Here is a 20,984-nt window from a genome sequence, read left to right as displayed (position 1 = left end):
AAATGCATTATCTTGCATTTGTCCGGATTAAACTCCATCTGCCACTTCTCCACCCAAGTCTCCAACCGATCAATATCCCGTTGTATTCTTTGACAATCCTCTTCACTATCTGCAACTCCTCTAACCTTAGTGTCGTCTGCAAACTTACTAATTAGCCCAGTTACATTTTCCTCCAAATCATTTACGTATACGGATTGTCTTATGAGGAGAGGTTGAGGAAACTAGGCCATTCTCTAGAGTTTTGAAGAATGAGCAGTGATCCAGTTGAAACTGAAAAAATTCTTACAGGGCGTTACAGGGTAGATGTGGATAAAATGTTTCCCCTGGCTGGTGAGTCTAAACCAAGGGTCACAGTCTTGGAATAAGGGGTAGGCCATTTAAGACTGAGATGAGGAATTTCTTCACTCAGACAGTGGTGAATCTTTTGAATTCCCTACTCCAGAGGACTGTGGAAACTCAATCATTGGGTATGTTCAAGACAGAAATCGATAGATTTCTGGATACTAATGACATTGAGGTAGATGATCAGCAATGATCTGTTTGAATGGCGGAGAAGGCTCGAGTGGTTGAATGGCCTACTCCTCCTATTTCCGATGTTCCTATGACCGCCATGCCAGAGTAGGGCTCCTGAATCACACCAGGCATTGTTTAACACAGAGTTGACCATCAAGGCCCAAACTATCGTCTTTCAAGACCAAGGCCTGACAAAGACCTATAGTCATAGACCTGTTCATATAATTTTTCCTAAACTGTACAATTATTATTTTTGCAACCAAAGCAGTGTCAGTAAGACTCTGAAATAATTTTGCTGACTAGTTTCCAGATGAATTATTTTGAATATGACTGCTCTCGAAATGATGTTTGCTGGCCTGAACTTGCTTATCCATTGACAAGAAGTTACACAGGTAAGGAAGTTCTGTTGATCCTACAGTGCACCTCATCAACCTTTTTCTCATGGCTTGTGTAGCAGGAACTGCAAGGGCATGTTTAGCGCAGTAAATAAAAATAAATACTTGCATTTCTATGGCACCTTTCATGACCTCAGGGTGTTCAAATGTGCTTTCCAGCCAATTAAGTAATTTTGAAGCATAGTCAGTGTTGTAATATAGGGAATATAACAGTTTATACACAGCAAGTTTCTACAGTAAACAGAGAGATAAATGACAAGATAATCTCTGTGATGCAAACTGAGGGATAAATATTGGCCAGGACACTGGTCGAATTCCCATGCTCTTCTCCAAATAGTGGCATGGCATCTTGCAGTACACCTGAGAGGGCAGACAGAACCTCGGGTTAATGTCTTACCTGAAACCTCCGACAGTACAGCACTGCTTCCGTACTATGTTGGGAGTGTCATCCTAGATTTTGTGCTCAAGGCTCTTGAGTGAGGCAAAGAAATCTATTGTCATTTGGATAGCGCATCAACAGTGGAGAGCCTCCATGTCAAATAGAATTTATTTTCTTTGTAAGACTTATTGGAGAATTGGTGTATAAATAATATACACTACTCACTTGGATAAAGGCAAAATACTCTGGATGCTAGAAATCTGAAACAAAAACAAAAAGTGCTGGAAAAACTCAGCAGGTCTGAAAGCATCTGTGGAGAGAAAGACAGAGTTAACATTTCCAGTCTGTAAGACTCTTCTTCAGAACCACAGAGTTTGTGTTTAAAACAGGGAGAGGAGAGCCTGAAGTTTGTGTTTAAAACAGGGAGAGGAGAGCCTGGAGTTTGTGTTTAAGACAGGGAGAGGAGAGCCTGGAGTTTGTGTTTAAGACAGAGAGAGGAGAGCCTGGAGTTTGTGTTTAAGACAGGGAGAGGAGAGCCTGGAGTTTATGTTTAAGACAGGGAGAGGAGAGCCTGGAGTTTGTGTTTAAGACAGGGAGAGGAGAGCCTGGAGTTTGTGTTTAAGACAGGGAGAGGAGAGCCGGGAGTTTGTGTTTAAAACAGGGAGAGGAGAGCCGGGAGTTTGTGTTTAAAACAGGAAGAGGAGAGCCGGGAGTTTGTGTTTAAAACAGGAAGAGGAGAGCCGGGAGTTTGTGTTTAAAACAGGAAGAGGAGAGCCGGGAGTTTGTGTTTAAAACAGGAAGAGGAGAGCCGGGAGTTTGTGTTTAAAACAGGAAGAGGAGAGCCGGGAGTTTGTGTTTAAAACAGGAAGAGGAGAGCCGGGAGTTTGTGTTTAAAACAGGAAGAGGAGAGCCGGGAGTTTGTGTTTAAAACAGGGAGAGGAGAGCTGGGAATTTCAGTGTTTAAAAGAGAGAGGAGAGCCGGGATTTTCAGTGTTTAAAACGGCAAGAGGAGAGCCGGGAGTTTGTGTTTAAAACAGCGAGAGGGGAGCCGGGAGTTTGTGTTTAAAACAGCGAGAGGGGAGCCGGGAGTTTGTGTTTAAAACAGCGAGAGGGGAGCCGGGAGTTTGTATTTAAAACAGCGAGAGGGGAGCCGGGAGTTTGTATTTAAAACAGGAAGAGGAGAGCCGGGAGTTTGTGTTTAAAACAGGAAGAGGAGAGCCGGGAGTTTGTGTTTAAAACAGGAAGAGGAGAGCCGGGAGTTTGTGTTTAAAACAGGAAAAGGAGAGCCGGGAGTTTGTGTTTAAAACAGGAAGAGGAGAGCCGGGAGTTTGTGTTTAAAACAGGGAGAGGAGAGCCGGGAGTTTGTGTTTAAAACAGGGAGAGGAGAGCCGGGAGTTTGTGTTTAAAACAGGGAGAGGAGAGCCGGGAGTTTGTGTTTAAAACAGGGAGAGGAGAGCCGGGATTTTCAGTGTTTAAAACAGCGAGAGGAGAGCCGGGATTTTCAGTATTTAAAACGGAGAGGAGAGCCTGGAGTTTCGGTGTTTAGAATAGTGAGACGAAAGCTGGAAGTATCAGTGTTTAGAACAGCGACAGGTGATCTGGGAGTTTGTGTTTAAAACAGGAAGAGGAGAGCCGGGAGTTTGTGTTTAAAACAGGGAGAGGAGAGCTGGGAATTTCAGTGTTTAAAAGAGAGAGGAGAGCCGGGAATTTCAGTGTTTAAAAGAGAGAGGAGTGCCGGGATTTTCAGTGTTTAAAACGGCAAGAGGAGAGCCGGGAGTTTGTGTTTAAAACAGCGAGAGGGGAGCCGGGAGTTTGTGTTTAAAACAGGGAGAGGGGAGCCGGGAGTTTGTGTTTAAAACAGGGAGAGGAGATCCGGGAATTTGTGTTTAAAACAGCGAGAGGAGAGCCGGGAGTTTGTGTTTAAAACAGGGAGAGGAGAGCCGGGAGTTTCAGTGTTTAAAACGGCAAGAGGAGAGCCGGGAGTTTGTGTTTAAAACAGCGAGAGGGGACCCGGGAGTTTGTATTTAAAACAGCGAGAGGGGAGCCGGGAGTTTGTATTTAAAACAGCGAGAGGGGAGCCGGGAGTTTGTGTTTAAAACAGGGAGAGGGGAGCCGGGAGTTTGTGTTTAAAACAGGGAGAGGGGAGCCGGGAGTTTGTGTTTAAAACAGGGAGAGGGGAGCCCGGTGTTTGTGTTTAAAACAGGGAGAGGGGAGCCGGGAGTTTGTGTTTAAAACAGGGAGAGGGGAGCCGGGAGTTTGTGTTTAAAACAGGGAGAGGGGAGCCGGGAGTTTGTGTTTAAAACAGGGAGAGGGGAGCCGGGAGTTTGTGTTTAAAACAGGGAGAGGAGAGCCGGGAGTTTGTGTTTAAAACAGCGAGAGGGGAGCCGGGAGTTTGTTTAAAACAGGGAGAGGAGAGCCGGGAGTTTGTGTTTAAAACAGGGAGAGGAGAGCCGGGAGTTTGTGTTTAAAACAGGGAGAGGAGAGCCGGGAGTTTGTGTTTAAAACAGGGAGAGGAGAGCCGGGAGTTTGTGTTTAAAACAGGGAGAGGAGAGCCGGGAGTTTGTGTTTAAAACAGGGAGAGGAGAGCCGGGAGTTTGTGTTTAAAACAGGGAGAGGAGAGCCGGGATTTTCAGTGTTTAAAACAGCAAGAGGAGAGCCGGGATTTTCAGTATTTAAAACGGAGAGGAGAGCCTGGAGTTTCGGTGTTTAGAATAGTGAGACGAAAGCTGGAAGTATCAGTGTTTAGAACAGCGACAGGTGATCTGGGAGTTTGTGTTTAAAACAGGAAGAGGAGAGCCGGGAGTTTGTGTTTAAAACAGGGAGAGGAGAGCTGGGAATTTCAGTGTTTAAAAGAGAGAGGAGAGCCGGGAATTTCAGTGTTTAAAAGAGAGAGGAGTGCCGGGATTTTCAGTGTTTAAAACGGCAAGAGGAGAGCCGGGAGTTTGTGTTTAAAACAGCGAGAGGGGAGCCGGGAGTTTGTGTTTAAAACAGGGAGAGGGGAGCCGGGAGTTTGTGTTTAAAACAGGGAGAGGAGAGCCGGGAATTTGTGTTTAAAACAGCGAGAGGAGAGCCGGGAGTTTGTGTTTAAAACAGGGAGAGGAGAGCCGGGAGTTTCAGTGTTTAAAACGGCAAGAGGAGAGCCGGGAGTTTGTGTTTAAAACAGCGAGAGGGGACCCGGGAGTTTGTATTTAAAACAGCGAGAGGGGAGCCGGGAGTTTGTATTTAAAACAGCGAGAGGGGAGCCGGGAGTTTGTGTTTAAAACAGGGAGAGGGGAGCCGGGAGTTTGTGTTTAAAACAGGGAGAGGGGAGCCGGGAGTTTGTGTTTAAAACAGGGAGAGGGGAGCCGGGAGTTTGTGTTTAAAACAGGGAGAGGGGAGCCGGGAGTTTTTGTTTAAAACAGGGAGAGGGGAGCCGGGAGTTTGTGTTTAAAACAGGGAGAGGGGAGCCGGGAGTTTGTGTTTAAAACAGGGAGAGGAGAGCCGGGAGTTTGTGTTTAAAACAGCGAGAGGGGAGCCGGGAGTTTGTTTAAAACAGGGAGAGGGGAGCCGGGAGTTTGTGTTTAAAACAGGGAGAGGAGAGCCGGGAGTTTGTGTTTAAAACAGCGAGAGGAGAGCCGGGAGTTTGTGTTTAAGACAGGGAGAGGAGAGCCGGGAGTTTGTGTTTAAGACAGGGAGAGGAGAGCCGGGAGTTTGTGTTTAAAACAGGGAGAGGGGAGCCGGGAGTTTGTGTTTAAAACAGGGAGAGGGGAGCCGGGAGTTTGTGTTTAAAACAGGGAGAGGGGAGCCGGGAGTTTGTGTTTAAAACAGGGAGAGGGGAGCCGGGAGTTTGTGTTTAAAACAGGGAGAGGGGAGCCGGGAGTTTGTGTTTAAAACAGGGAGAGGGGAGCCGGGAGTTTGTGTTTAAAACAGGGAGAGGGGAGCCGGGAGTTTGTGTTTAAAACAGCGAGAGGGGAGCCGGGAGTTTGTTTAAAACAGGGAGAGGGGAGCCGGGAGTTTGTTTAAAACAGGGAGAGGGGAGCCGGGAGTTTGTGTTTAAAACAGGGAGAGGAGAGCCGTGAGTTTGTGTTTAAAACAGCGAGAGGAGAGCCGGGAGTTTGTGTTTAAGACAGGGAGAGGAGAGCCGGGAGTTTGTGTTTAAGACAGGGAGAGGAGAGCCGGGAGTTTGTGTTTAAAACAGGGAGAGGGGAGCCGGGAGTTTGTGTTTAAAACAGGGAGAGGGGAGCCGGGAGTTTGTGTTTAAAACAGGGAGAGGGGAGCCGGGAGTTTGTGTTTAAAACAGGGAGAGGGGAGCCGGGAGTTTGTGTTCAAAACAGGGAGAGGGGAGCCGGGAGTTTGTGTTTAAAACAGGGAGAGGGGAGCCGGGAGTTTGTGTTTAAAACAGGGAGAGGGGAGCCGGGAGTTTGTGTTTAAAACAGGGAGAGGGGAGCCGGGAGTTTGTGTTTAAAACAGGGAGAGGAGAGCCGGGAGTTTGTGTTTAAAACAGCGAGAGGGGAGCCGGGAGTTTGTTTAAAACAGGGAGAGGGGAGCCGGGAGTTTGTGTTTAAAACAGGGAGAGGAGAGCCGGGAGTTTGTGTTTAAAACAGCGAGAGGAGAGCCGGGAGTTTGTGTTTAAGACAGGGAGAGGAGAGCCGGGAGTTTGTGTTTAAGACAGGGAGAGGAGAGCCGGGAGTTTGTGTTTAAGACAGGGAGAGGAGAGCCGGGAGTTTGTGTTTAAAACAGGGAGAGGAGAGCCGGGAGTTTGTGTTTAAAACAGGGAGAGGAGAGCCGGGAGTTTGTGTTTAAAACGGAGAGGAGAGCCGGGAGTTTGTGTTTAAAACAGGGAGAGGAAAGCCGGGAGTTTGTGTTTAAAACAGGGAGAGGAGAGCCGGGAGTTTGTGTTTAAAACAGGGAGAGGAGAGCTGGGAGTTTGTGTTTAAAACAGGGAGAGGGGAGCCGGGAGTTTGTGTTTAAAACAGGGAGAGGGGAGCCGGGAGTTTGTGTTTAAAACAGGGAGAGGGGAGCCGGGAGTTTGTGTTTAAAACAGGGAGAGGGGAGCCGGGAGTTTGTGTTTAAAACAGGGAGAGGGGAGCCGGGAGTTTGTGTTTAAAACAGGGAGAGGGGAGCCGGGAGTTTGTGTTTAAAACAGCGAGAGGGGAGCCGGGAGTTTGTTTAAAACAGGGAGAGGGGAGCCGGGAGTTTGTTTAAAACAGGGAGAGGGGAGCCGGGAGTTTGTGTTTAAAACAGGGAGAGGAGAGCCGTGAGTTTGTGTTTAAAACAGCGAGAGGAGAGCCGGGAGTTTGTGTTTAAGACAGGGAGAGGAGAGCCGGGAGTTTGTGTTTAAGACAGGGAGAGGAGAGCCGGGAGTTTGTGTTTAAAACAGGGAGAGGGGAGCCGGGAGTTTGTGTTTAAAACAGGGAGAGGGGAGCCGGGAGTTTGTGTTTAAAACAGGGAGAGGGGAGCCGGGAGTTTGTGTTTAAAACAGGGAGAGGGGAGCCGGGAGTTTGTGTTCAAAACAGGGAGAGGGGAGCCGGGAGTTTGTGTTTAAAACAGGGAGAGGGGAGCCGGGAGTTTGTGTTTAAAACAGGGAGAGGGGAGCCGGGAGTTTGTGTTTAAAACAGGGAGAGGGGAGCCGGGAGTTTGTGTTTAAAACAGGGAGAGGAGAGCCGGGAGTTTGTGTTTAAAACAGCGAGAGGGGAGCCGGGAGTTTGTTTAAAACAGGGAGAGGGGAGCCGGGAGTTTGTGTTTAAAACAGGGAGAGGAGAGCCGGGAGTTTGTGTTTAAAACAGCGAGAGGAGAGCCGGGAGTTTGTGTTTAAGACAGGGAGAGGAGAGCCGGGAGTTTGTGTTTAAGACAGGGAGAGGAGAGCCGGGAGTTTGTGTTTAAGACAGGGAGAGGAGAGCCGGGAGTTTGTGTTTAAAACAGGGAGAGGAGAGCCGGGAGTTTGTGTTTAAAACAGGGAGAGGAGAGCCGGGAGTTTGTGTTTAAAACGGAGAGGAGAGCCGGGAGTTTGTGTTTAAAACAGGGAGAGGAAAGCCGGGAGTTTGTGTTTAAAACAGGGAGAGGAGAGCCGGGAGTTTGTGTTTAAAACAGGGAGAGGAGAGCTGGGAGTTTGTGTTTAAAACAGGGAGAGGAGAGCCGGGAGTTTGTGTTTAAAACAGGGAGAGGAGAGCCGGGAGTTTGTGTTTAAAACAGGGAGAGGAGAGCCGGGAGTTTGTGTTTAAAACAGGGAGAGGAGAGCCGGGAGTTTGTGTTTAAAACAGGGAGAGGAGAGCCGGGAGTTTGTGTTTAAAACAGGGAGAGGAGAGCCGGGAGTTTGTGTTTAAAACAGGGAGAGGAGAGCCGGGAGTTTGTGTTTAAAACAGGGAGAGGAGAGCCGGGAGTTTGTGTTTAAAACAGGGAGAGGAGAGCCGGGAGTTTGTGTTTAAAACAGGGAGAGGAGAGCCGGGAGTTTGTGTTTAAAACAGGGAGAGGAGAGCCGGGAGTTTGTGTTTAAAACAGGGAGAGGAGAGCCGGGAGTTTGTGTTTAAAACAGGGAGAGGAGAGCCGGGAGTTTGTGTTTAAAACGGAGAGGAGAGCCGGGAGTTTGTGTTTAAAACAGGGAGAGGAGAGCCGGGAGTTTGTGTTTAAAACAGGGAGAGGAGAGCCGGGAGTTTGTGTTTAAAACAGGGAGAGGAGAGCCGGGAGTTTGTGTTTAAAACAGGGAGAGGAGAGCCGGGTGTTTGTGTTTAAAACAGGGAGAGGAGAGCCGGGAGTTTGTGTTTAAAACAGGGAGAGGAGAGCCGGGAGTTTGTGTTTAAAACGGAGAGGAGAGCCGGGAGTTGATTGGTGAGTAACTGCTTCTCAAGAGAGTGTGTAAATGGCTAGAAATTAGAAAAAAACAAATTTAAAAAAAAATTGTTTAAGTGGTAAAGGTCTATTCTATTATTAAGGTTTAAATTTGTACATTAAGTGGTGGTAAGGACCATAAAACCATAAGGCATAGGAGCAGAAATTAAGCCATTTGGCCCATCAAGTCTGCTCTGCCATTCAATCATGGCTGATAAGTTTCTCAACCCCATTCGCCCACCTTCTCCCTGTAACCTTTGATCCCCTTACCAATCAAGAATCTATCTATCTCGGAGATGCACTAATTAAAATAAAGGAAGAACAAGAAATAATTAAAGAAAATTAAAGTATTAATTACCTAAAACGCATTAAGGATGGCAGGTTTGGTGATGTATTGTGATTACAGAATCTGGGAGCCTCTGGACGCCAGTGTGGTCCAGGACATCTGCAGTGAAACTCCCGGCTCTCCATTCCCTGTTTTAAACACTAATTCTCCTCAGGGTGGTGTCCTAAGCCCACCAGCTGCTTCACCAATGACCTTCCTTCCATCATAAGGTCAGAAGTGGGGATGTTCGCTGATGATTGCACAATGTTCAGCACCATTCACAACTCCTCAGTTACTGAAGCAGTCCAAATGCAGTGAGACCTGGACAATATCCAGGCTTGGGCCCCTTGATGTTCAATTGCATTACCATCACTGAATCCCCCACTATCAACATCCTAGGGGTTACCATTGACCAGAAACTGAACTGGACTAGCCATATAAATACTGTGGCTACAAGAGCAGGTCAGAGGCTAGGAATCGTGCAGCTAACTCACCTTCTGACTCCCCATAGCCTGATCACCATCTATAAGGCACAAGTCAAGAGTGTAATGGAATACTCCCCACTTGCCTGGATGAGTGCAGTTCCCACAATACTCAAGCTTGACACTGTCCAGGACAAAGCAGTCCGCTTGATGGGCACCAAATCCACAAAGATTCACTCCCTCCACCACCAACTCTCAGTAGCAGCAGTATGTACCATCCACAAGATGCACTGCAGGAATTCACCAAGGCTCCTTCGACAGAACCTTCCAAACCCACAACTACTGTCACCTAGGAGGACAAGATAGATGGGAACACCACCACCTGGAAGTTCCCCTCCAAGTCACTCTCCATCCAGACTTGGAAATATATCGCCGTTCCTTCACTGTTGCTGGGTGAAAATCCTGGAACTCCATCTCTAACAGCACTGTGGGTGTACCTACACCACATGGGCTGCAGTGATTCAAGAAGGCAACTCACCAGCACCTTCTCAAGGACAACTAGGGATGGGCAATAAATGCTGGCCCAGCCAGCGAAGCCCACATCCTGTGAACGAATAAAAAAAAACTCGAGGATATGGTTTAAGCGTCAGCAGTCTCCCTTTTGAGACAGAGGTGAGGAGAAATCTTTTCTGAGGGTCATTGGATTGTGGAATGCTCTTCTCCAGAAGATAGTGGAGGCTGCACCTTTAAATTTATTCAAGGCAGTTAGGTAGATTTATGTCAGGGAAGGGAGTCGAGGGTTATGGGCTATAGACAGGAAAGTTACGCTGAGACCACAACCAGCTCAGCCATGATCTTATTGAATGGTGGAGCAGGTTGAAGGACTGAATAACCCACTCCTCCTAAGTCCTATGTTCCTCTGTTCAAACTCTCTCTTCCTCTGACTCTAGTCTGTTGTTCATCTCTGCCCACCCCCCGCAATCTCTTTGCCTCATTGAGTAATAGTGTCTTTTGACCCCTAAATCCTGCTTTCTAGTATTGCCTTACAAATTCCTCTGGAATTCTATCTCTCTTTTTTTAAAAGTCCTTTTTAAAATCAACCTCATTGACCAAACTTTTGGTCAGGCTTCCAGATTTTTTTTTCTTCGGCTTTGTGTTGATTTTTGGCACTCTGAAGCAGCTGGGATATTTTTCTGGGTTAAAGGCTCTATGTGACTACAAGTTTCTGTCATATTAAAGCCAGCAAAATAGATCAGTGGCTGACATCACTGTGCTGTTGTGATATCAGTAATGTGTATGTAAGAAAAATAGTCCCTGGTTAGCAGGCCACTTGAATTCAAGATCTGGCCTCGAGCACTTGAATATGTTGTAGGACTCATGGGGTCTGTAACAGCATCCCAGGAGTCTCAAAGGTTTGCCTGTCACCCAATTTTTGTATTAATTAATTTGCTACTAATTATTTTTCTTGCTGTAAATGTTTTCTGCAATACAGTACTTTTTTGGGGAATAACTGACACTATCTATCACAAAGAATAATGAACTTGCACTTTTATATTGCCTTGTCACATCTTTAGCATTTCCCAAAATGTTTGCAAACTATGGATTAACATAGAGCCAATTGAGTGTATAACAAGATTCCACAAGTAGTAAATAATTGACAGATGATCTGTTTAATGCTGGCCTTTGAGGAAGGAATGTGGGCCAGGACCCCATGAGAACACCTTCCCCTTCAAATAGTGGCAATCGTGTCTTAATACCCACTGGAGAGGGCAGATGGGACCTTAGTATAGCATTCTATTCAACAGATGACACCACTGACCATGCAGCACTCTGCCAGTTCTGCATTGAAGCGTCAGCCTAGATTAGAAACTTGGTTTAGGACAAGAAGCCCACAGGATTGTGTCAGTTTTTCTCAGCGTGTTGCTATTTGCAGGGGCCTCACGTACAGAATTTGAAAACCTGTATTTTTTTTACCAGGTGAAACATACTCTCAGTCGATCGCTCAGGCGATGTTGCTGGTGATGCTCTTCCTGGTGGCCACAGTGTTAGGAGACCCCTGGAGCAAGATCCGCAAAGCTTGGAACAGCACCACATTTTATTAGATTACTGCAGTAAATCCATCCCACAAATATTTCATTGCATTCTTTTTACTCTGTTACTCAATAACTTGTCCTACAGGAAGGTATGCAGAGACACAGGGGACAGAGACACAGGAAGGCCATTTAGCTCATCCTTTTGAATTAAAACCTACAATCCCTCTTCACCTTCATCTCGCCACCCATCAGATTCTGAAATGGTTCCATGGTTTTTGTCTCTGTCACACCACAAGGTGATCACTTCTTTGGTGAAAACCGTTTTGGTGTGAGTCTTAGGGTTATCTTTTGCCAGGTTTGTTGCTGTTTTAAATTTTAATCCATCAAACATAGACTCTAAAACTGTGTATCCCCATGCAGCTATTCTAATCGTGTGTGTGTGTGTACATATGTAAAATTTCAGTAACTGTTTTACAGTGCTATCTTTGTAAATATTGGCCTGGATTTTGCAGTACTAATGGCTGTGAAACTGTCAGCATTCACCAACATTACTCTGAAACTGACAGGTTCTGGAGTCTGCACACTTGCAGTTGAACTGAGAAATCCAGAAATTAAACAGAAAATTCTGGAAAAACTCAGCAGGTCTGGCAGCATCATTTTGAGCCTGTAAGATTCTGAGAAGAGTCCAGCAGTAATTTGCTTTTATCTGAGAAATCCAGAAGTTGCTGTCAGTGATTCAATGCTTCATCGGAGGGTGCTCTGTTGAAGTCCCTGCATGTTGCAATCAAATAGAAATCATTGAATTGATGAGAACTTGTCCTTTTACATCTTCATTATGGTAAATTCCACTTTTAAGTTTGACATTTCAGCTTTGTTAATGCTGTATGATTTATTTATCAGCAATCATTTATTTTGCTCCCTGTAAAACTGAAGGATAATCAGTGTATTTTACTTCCTGGCTTGTTGTCTATGTGAATACTTCAATGTGATTGACTGCTACTCTGCTTGATGATGTCACTGCTGCCGGACACCTGGAGATTTCATAGACTTAGCACCAGATTCAAACTTGTGTTGGGAAAGGAGAAATCTGTGTCACAGAGATCACTAGATCTTTGTAGGTAGCTTTCTTTGAGGTTAGAGGTGAGCACTTTTGTTTTGCCACTGACAGCAAAATCCAGGCCAATAGATTGTACGATATTTTTATGTAAGCGTTGTGTTGAGGTGTAAGTGAATAAACATGGATTTTTTGAATAAATTTTATTTTTTACTTAATTCTGGGCACTGCATGGAGTTTTGGTTCTTTGCAGTATCATGATTTCTCCTGACACACTAACATTGGGATTCCGATATGCCTTAGCAAGCTAAAAAAATAAGACTGACCCATAGTGATGAAAGCTCACAACAGATTGAAGAAGAATTCTGTTTTAGCTGCTGAGTGAATTGTATCTGTACCTTTTTATGGGAAATGAAGTGACCTGGCTGTGAGCATGACATTAGCAATACGCTGACTGGCTCAATCTACCTAAACCTCCACAGGCAGTTTTTAATCTACTTTGTTTTATTCACAAAGGTGCAAATGTAACCTCCTCCCTCAGACACTGGAACCTCCACATCTCTCTCAACTGATTCTCCCTCTCCTGACCTGTGTACAGCCAGGATTCTGAAAATGTCATGGCTTAGCAGGAAATCATTTAAACTTGCACAACTGTAGCAAGTTGTATTTAAAGTAACAAAGGACCCGGGGAATGCAGTTTTATACTGAGCCACACAAGGGGATATTAGGACAGATGACCTAAAAGCTTGATGAGAGGTTGGATTTAAGGAATATCTTAAGGACAGAGGCAGAAGGGTTTAGGGATCAAATTCCAGAGCAAAAGGCCACGGCTGTCAATGATGGAGCAATTAAAATAGGAATGGAAAGAATTGGAGGAGTTGTGGGGCTGGAGAAGGTTACAGAAATAGAGGGGCAAGGATATGGAAGGATTTGTAAACCAGGATGAGAATTTTAAAGCAGCAAAGATTTGCCAGATACTTCTGTATGACTGAGGGGTAAATATGGTAGGTATGATGATCCAACCTGCTAATACTAAATGTACATACATTAAAAGGCATTAGTGTCAGTAACGGTGACCACCTTACTAACGGATTGATGTAAAAACCCATTTGATTCATCAATGTCCTTTAGGAATGGAAATCTGCCACTCTTACCTGGTCTGTCCTACATGTGACTCCAGATCCACAGCAGTGGGTTTGACTCTTAACTGCCCTTAGAAATAGTCCAGCAAACCACTTTGTTATATTCAAGAAGGCAGCTCACTGCCACCATCTCATTGGGAATAAATGCTTAACTTGCCAGTGATGCCCACATGCCATGAATTAATAAAGCAATAGTGAACGGCAAAACCTTCTGTGGACCGATCACAATTCATGTACTGACTGGTGTCAAATGATTTCAAATCCTCAACCTTTGAGGGACAGCCTGAATATTAGGTACATTCATTAAATGTTATGTAATGGACTTAAATTTTGTGCTGACATTTAAGTAGCTATTCAGACATTTTAAGGAATTGAGCATTTGACAAATCACTAATTGTTGTAGCTGGGTGTTCTTTTTGACAAAAACAAAAAAACTGCGGATGCTGGAAATCCAAAACAAAAACAGAATTACCTGGAAAAACTCAGCAGGTCTGGCAGCATCGGCGGAGAAGAAAAGAGTTGACGTTTCGAGTCCTCATGACCCTTCGACAGAACTGTAGTTCTGTCGAAGGGTCATGAGGACTCGAAACGTCAACTCTTTTCTTCTCCGCCGATGCTGCCAGACCTGCTGAGTTTTTCCAGGTAATTCTGTTTTTGTTTTGTTCTTTTTGACAAGCTGGCCCTAAAGTTTAGCATTAACACAGCACTGTGGGTGTACCCACACCACATGGACTGTAGTGGTTCAAGAAGGCAGCTCACCACCACCTTCTCAAGGGCAATTAGGGATGGGCCAGCGACACCCACACGCCATGAATGGATTAAAAAAAAAGGTGTTAGAATTTACCTGCCATGTGAGCAAGTGCTTCCAATCTACTTGGGGCGTGAGAGGCGCAGCCCAACTCCTGTCAATCAAAGCTCAGGGGAAAAACCGGGCCAGTCACTACCTGTCAATCAAAAGAAAGGGGCGGGGGCCAATCGCCACCCGTCAATCAAGCCGCAGGGGCGGAGCCAGTTCCCATCCTTCAATCGGGGGGGGGGGGCGCGGTCAGCGCGCTTACCCGGAAGTTGCGTGTGTGTCTCCGGCCGGGCGGTCCCGCCTCCGGCTCCCCGGCTCCCCGGCTCTGAGGGGGCGGCTGTCAGCTGAGGCGCAGCTGGGCTCTGGGCTGTGAAGCCGGCTGCTGGGTCCTGCCGGTGCCGGTATCGGGGGAGGGGTGTGAGGATGGGCTCGGTGTTCCGCAGTGAGGAGATGTGCCTGGCCCAGCTCTTTCTCCAGGCCGCCTCGGCCTATGACTGTGTCAGCGAGCTGGGGGAGGCCGGCCTGGTGGAGTTTAGAGACGTGAGTCCCATTAACTAGAAATCCGCTCGCTGACTGGCAGTCACTAATTAACTAGTAATCCGCTCGCTGATAATCCATTGATTAACCAGTAACCTGCTTATTGACTAGCAATCTACTAACTAGTAATCCGCTCGCTGACTAGTAATCCGCTCACTGACTGACAATGCGCTGATTACCTGGCAATCTAGTGACTAGCTAGTAAACCTCTCACTTGACTAGCAGTCTGCTAGTTGACTGACAGTACGCGATTTACTGGCTGTCTGCTTACTGACTAGTTGGCAGTTTAAAGCATTGGCATTATTATTTAATGAATAAGATGTTATTGTATAATATGTATGGTTATTTAATCTAGAAAGCATTACTACATAATCTTGAAAATATTTAATCTATAAAGCTACTGTATAGTAAGATGTTATCCAATGGTGGATACTATATAATTTACAAGATTTAATCTATAGAACAATACTAAATAATCTAAGATGTAACTACAAATACATAAATGATTCCTAAAAATATATAAGATATTACTAACATTTATTACTGTTCACTCTGTAAGGAGTTAATGTGCTGTTTAATATATGCACCATTATATATGTGACCATAGCAGTTTCTGGTTATGAAATGCCGTGTTATGCTCTGAGATGTGATTGTTGAATATATTAGGAGTTTACTGCAGTTGTCCAGAGCTCTGGAAATGCCAATCTGGGTTGAAATGTGACTTCACTGTTTTAACTGCAGGAAATACTATTCAAATAAATCGCTGGAGATAACTTACTGATGTTTTCCTTACATGTTTTGAAAAGGCTGCTCAAACAGAAAGTAACAATGGAGAGATGGTTAGCAATGGCTTGACTGGTTGTTGTAAATGCTAGTTTCACTGTCTAGTTAGATGCTAGTTTACTGCTGTAATAAAATTGAGTTATTGATCTTGTAAGTGATCACACAGATAAAACTGGAAATGGTTCGAAGTAACACAAGAAATAACTTTCCGGATGTGCCTTAAAACTTTGAAATTCTCTCTCAGCTACTTAAGATCTATAATTGTACAGCACTGGAGACCATTCACCCCGTTAAATCTGTATTAGCTCTTTGAAAGAGCAATTCAGTTAGTCCCAGTCTCTGTTCTTTCTCCAAATCCCTGCAATTTTTTTTTCTCTTGTTCAAGTATTTATCCAATTGCCTTTTGAAGGTTCATATTGAATCTGTATTCACCTCCCTTTCAGGCGGTGCATTCCAAATCCTAACCACTTCTGTAAAAAGAAACATTTTTCTTCATGTTTTCTCTGATTCATTTATCTGTCACCTTAAATGAGTGCTTTCTGGTTACTGACCTTCAGTCATTGGAAACAGTTTCTCTTTTCTACCTAAACCCTTCACAATTTTAAACACATCTATAAACTCTCCTCATCCTTCTTTTTTCGAAGGAGAACAATCCCTGCTTCTCCAGCATATCCAGCTAAGTGGAATCCCTCATCCCTGGAACTATTCAAGTCACACAGTCATTATGGTACAGAAGAGGCCATTTAGCCCATCGAGTCCATGCTGCCTCTCTGTGGAGCAATCCAATCAGTGCCATTCCCCCTCTCTAACCTGCAAGTTTATTTTCCTCGTGCCAATCCAATTTCCTTTCGAAGTCATTCAATGTCTCTGCTTCCACCACCCTCATAGGCAGTGAGTTCTAGGTCATTATGCAGTGGCCCTCTTGCCAAAGTTTTTCCTATGCCTGTATGTTTCTTTGTTTTCTAACCCTTAACCGATTTTGTAGCTATGCTGCTGCTTCAGTTCTCTGCCTGGAGGCAGATCCTTGGCGATTATTCACTGTACCAGAAGAAAGTGTTATGATTTTTTGCGACGGGTAGATCGAGGAGGCAGGTCCTGAATCTACCTCAGACAGAATGACGATCGAACTTCTGGCTGTTGGCATTAATCTGATCCACACGCTGGCTGTCTAGCCAATGAGTTAACTGCACCTCCCACCCCCTTCCCCCACCAGCAGTTACTAGGAGAAAAAGTTGCATTTTTATAGCGCCTTTCACACCCTCAGGATGTTCCAATAAAATGTATCTTTGAAGTGTAGTCACTTTGTAATGGAGGAAGCATGGCAACCATTTTAGGCAAAGCAAGCTCCCACATACACCAAAGTGATAATGACCAGATAGTCAGTCAGTTCTGTGTGATGTTATTTGAGGGATCAATATTGGCCAGGACACCAGGGATAACTCACTTGCTCTTCGAAACAGTGCCATAGGATTTTTTACATCCACCTGAAAGGGCAGATAGGACCTTGTTTTAACATCTCATCTGAAAGATGGCACCTCTGACATAGGAACACTCCTTCAGTGCTATACTGGGTAGTCAGCCTAGATTTTTGTGTTCAGGTCTCTGGAGTGAGACTTGAATCCACAATCTCCTGAATCAAACTAGAGGATTACTAACTGAGCCACATCTCCTTTTATCCAGGGGCCTCGATTTTGTTAACAAGTCAAAAATGATCTACTTTCTCAAATACCTTTTAAAAGTCAGTGTGCACAACATCGACTGCACAAGCCTCATCCTCTCTCTTACCACATCAAAAAAACTCATCAAGTTAGTGAAACACGGTTTGTCATTAACAAATTGCTGTATTGGTCCATGCTTGTCCTAATGTCTGTGAATTTTCTCCTGGATTATTGTTTGTAAAAGCTTCCCCACTACCCGTTGTTAAACTGACTAGCCTGGAATCTCCAGCTTCGTCCATATTACAGTTCAAAACATCCTGCAATAAAAATGTTAATGTCACAATTTGAGCCACAGTGGCAGATAAGGGGCTTCTAATTGCTGCAGTAATACAAACAACAATCATATCTCCAAGAATAACTTCATAATGTTACAGCCAGAAAATGCTATTTCAAACCTCAATAATTCTCATTTTTATTTTTTTAAGTGTTGGGCAGTCATCAGATTAACGTTTCAGAGCCTTTTGCACAGTTGGGCTTCTAAACACAGGAGTGACTTCATTTTTCTGGTATTGAGCAGTTAAAGTTTACACTGCGTTGTATTTTCAGAAAGTGATGTGATTGAGAGTACTGTGTGAGAGGCTGAATCATGTAGTCATTGAAACTCATCCACTGTGACCATCTGCCTTCACACCAACTATTGCAATTTAAAAAATTCTTTCGTGGGATGCGGGTGTCACTGGCAAAGCCCATCCTCATCCCTAATCACCCTTGAACTGAGTGTTGTTAGGTCATTTTAGTGGGTCTTGTGCCACATGTAGGCCAGACCGGTTAAGAATAGCAGATTTCCTTCCCTAAACAGCATTATTCCTTACGATAATTGATAGTCGCATGGTCACCATCACCGAGAATAGCTTTCAATTCAGATTTTTTAATTAATTAAATTAAATCCGTGGTGGGATTTGAACACTTGTTGTGAGAGCATTAGCCTGAACCTCTGGTCCAGTAACATTACCACTACACCACCTGCGCCTTGTGACCTTTTTAAAGAAACAATTTGAAGTAATAATTCCATTTTCCATTAAGTAAAACGTTAAATCAGTGGCAGCTCTGGTCAGCAATTCAATTACATCATATCATATTCATACTGCTCCAGTTCCACCTGTAGCTCACATAACTGGTTTGTGATTTCACCTCTTTTTAAAAAAAAATGGAATTTTACATGTCAGATTTTGAACGTTTTAAGAAAATGTTTAATGTAATTTATGCTTTTGGACGAAGCGTCGATCAAGAATTTACCTTTTGTTGAATCAAAGTGCGGAATCTTTATTGCTGTGCTGTCACATTCCCATTTTCCACGTCAGTGAGCCTTCCTGTTCTTTGAGACAGCTAGGACAAGTTATTTGCTGTAGTTTGACAACCTGTCTGAACTGGATAGAGAATTAGTTCACTTGGTATGTGGGAGATAGCTGTCCTTTCTTCTGCTAGTTTGGACTTGAGAGGGACATGCGGGAAACATTGTAAAAGTCAGACCCACAACTGACCCTCAAAGTTATTAAATCTCCGTGGGAACACTTGAGTCTAATGAAGAACTATTTGGAGCCAAATTTAATGAGATGCCAAAAGCCACATATGTTTTGTGGATCATTGTGAAGATATCCTGGTGCCAACTGGAAAAGCTGCTCATTTTGTATATTCCAGTCCAAAAATGGGTAGAGTTAGTGCGCAGGCTTCAAATGATGGGTTTGCATGTGCATATTTAGTGCAAGTGTATTTGCATTGATGTGTATGTGTAAAAGTTTGTCATTTGTGCTCAGCAGAGAGAGGTGATAAATATCTAAGCAAAGATAATGCAGATTAATGGAGCAGTCAGGACTTGTGGTCAGGTTTGTGATTGCAGACATTTGTTGTCTCTTGCTGAGTTTCATTTGAATGTGTGAAACTTTTTGCTGCACAGGAATGAATGAAAGGAGCTTCCCTGGCCCAGGTGCTGTCACTCTTCCCCGAGCCACACAACGGCATTTTCTCAAATGCACACACCTCATGATAGCACACACCAGCAGAATGAATGATTGTGCATTTCTGTAGCACCTCAGGACATCACCACCTACTTCACAGCTGATGCAGTACTCTTGAAGAGTAACAGCACCGAGTTTGCATACAGCAAGCTCCCACAACCCACAACATTGAGATAATGACCAGTATAATTGTTCTGCTACTGAGTCGAGGCAGAACTATTTGTCAGGCCACTGGGGGTGGGTGTGGGGGTGGATGGGGGATGGGACACCCCTGCTCCTCTTCAATAGTGACCATGGGATCTTTTACTGATGGGGCCTCGGTTTAACAACACATCTGAAAAACGGTACCTCTGACAATGCAGTGCTCCCTCAGTACTGCACTGGGTGTATTGTTGGATTATAACAATGTGGATTACACCAGTAACTGGTGGGAATAGATGGGGAGAGGTTTTAGGCTGCGCATCCCATCTTGCTACAGTTTCTTTAACCCGCACACTTAAAGTAATGTTTTTAGTCTGCCCTTGTTCTAAAGATATGTTGAGAGTGATAGTGGAAGGGGTGTATTTGGAATTTTTCAGAACTATTCATCTCTCTTGGCAGTTGAAATAGATGGAGAAAAGTCCATAATGTGTGGGTTTACCCAACTAAGAGCTTTTTTCTTCTTTCCATGTTTTCCTTTATTCTGTCTAAATGTTGAGGTTGCTTTGTGTGTGAGCTAAATATTCCCTGGCTTGACAATCTGGGACACTGAGAGATTGTTTATGCTGGTCAGGGAATCTAAAACACGGGATCACAAACTCAGGATGAGGGGCCGATCATTTAGGACTGAGTTGAGAAATTACTTCACTAAAGTGGTTGTGAAACTTTGGAATTCTCTACCGCAGGGCGTTTTGTATGCTCCATCGTTGAATATATGCAAGGCTGGGATAGACAGATGTAGTCTGTCAGGGGATTGAGGGATACAGGGTGGGAAAGTGGAATTGAAGCCCAGGATCAGCCGTGATCACATTGAATGGTGGAGCAAGCTCCATGAGTCACATGGAAACCTGCTCCTATCTCGTGTTCTTGTGATAGTGCTCTCTCGCTCCCTGAGACCTCACAAACCATCTTTAAGTCGTTACATACTTGGGATTCAGGTTACCTAGAAATTCAAAATAATTCATCCAGTGACCACAGTTTAGAATGCTCTCGTGTGATTGAATATTTCCTATTTCAGTTACTGGGTCTGGACACATGTATAGCCACAGAGATTGAGAACTTCAATCTGTGCGTTTCTCAGTGATTGTCCCTCACTCGCTCCGTATCCTCTAACTCTTTGCACTGTATTGTTTTAAGATGGAAATTCCACTGCAGAGATTTAAGCACTAAATCAAGTCTGACACTCCAGTATAGTACTGAGGGAATGCTGCACTGTCAGAGGTGCCACTTTTTGGATGAGACATTAAACCAAAGCCTGGCCTGCTCCCTCAGGTGATGTAAAAGATCCCATGGCACTATTTTGAAGATGTGGAGCAGATGTGTCTCCAGTTTCTCAGTCAACATTTATCCCTCAATTAATGTTATTAAAAGACAAAGATTATCTGACCGCGATCACGTTGTTGGATGGATCTTGCACTGCGCAAATTGACTACCATGTTTACTGCTTAACAACAACAACTTATTTATATAGCATTTTTAAGTAATAAAACATCTAAAGGAGCGTCACAGGAGCATTATGAAACAAAATATGACACGGAGCCACATAGGGATATATTGGATCAGATGACCAAAATCTTGGCCAACCAAGTAGGTTTTATGAAGCATCTTCAAAGAGGATAGTAACATCGCCTTGAAGCTACTCGCTTTATCTCAGCTTGTTTGTGGTTGGTGCAATCTATGGAAAGAAAAGTAGACTTGAGCAGACGTCTGTAACTGAGGGGATGATGTTTTCATTGGGAAATTCTAGGATTGTGAGGATTACCAAACTTAACTCTATCCTGGTTTGAAATGTTATATAGACTGCACAGCACAGAAACAGGCCACTCGGCCCAACTGGTCTGTGCTGGTGTTTATGCTCCATGCAAGCCTCCCCACCCCCTCTTCATCTCACCCTATGTATTGTTTTCTCCCTCATGCTTGCCCAGATTCC

General features: G+C 44.5%; 2 protein-coding genes across 2 annotated transcripts in view; both read left to right on the top strand.

Annotated features, from left to right (window-relative positions):
• tctn2 (tectonic family member 2) overlaps positions 1-12,143 on the top strand; it is a 53,059-nt gene extending 40,916 nt beyond the window's left edge. Inside the window, exons 17-18 of the mRNA XM_041203438.1 lie at positions 817-905; positions 10,816-12,143. Of these exons, the coding sequence (XP_041059372.1) occupies positions 817-905; positions 10,816-10,940 (214 nt within the window). The 3' untranslated portion in view covers positions 10,941-12,143. The remainder of the gene's footprint in view (positions 1-816; positions 906-10,815) is intronic.
• A 2,005-nt stretch (positions 12,144-14,148) lies between these two features.
• Positions 14,149-20,984, top strand: part of LOC121286181 (V-type proton ATPase 116 kDa subunit a2-like) — a 56,941-nt gene continuing 50,105 nt past the window's right edge. Inside the window, exon 1 of the mRNA XM_041203165.1 lies at positions 14,149-14,403. Coding sequence (XP_041059099.1) covers positions 14,287-14,403 — 117 coding nt within the window. The 5' untranslated portion in view covers positions 14,149-14,286. The remainder of the gene's footprint in view (positions 14,404-20,984) is intronic.

Source organism: Carcharodon carcharias, chromosome 13 (assembly GCF_017639515.1).
Source record: "Carcharodon carcharias isolate sCarCar2 chromosome 13, sCarCar2.pri, whole genome shotgun sequence".
In the NCBI taxonomy this organism is placed as follows: Eukaryota; Metazoa; Chordata; class Chondrichthyes; order Lamniformes; family Lamnidae; genus Carcharodon; species Carcharodon carcharias.
Note: the sequence above shows the minus strand (reverse complement) of the source record. Positions and strands in the feature narration are given on the sequence as shown.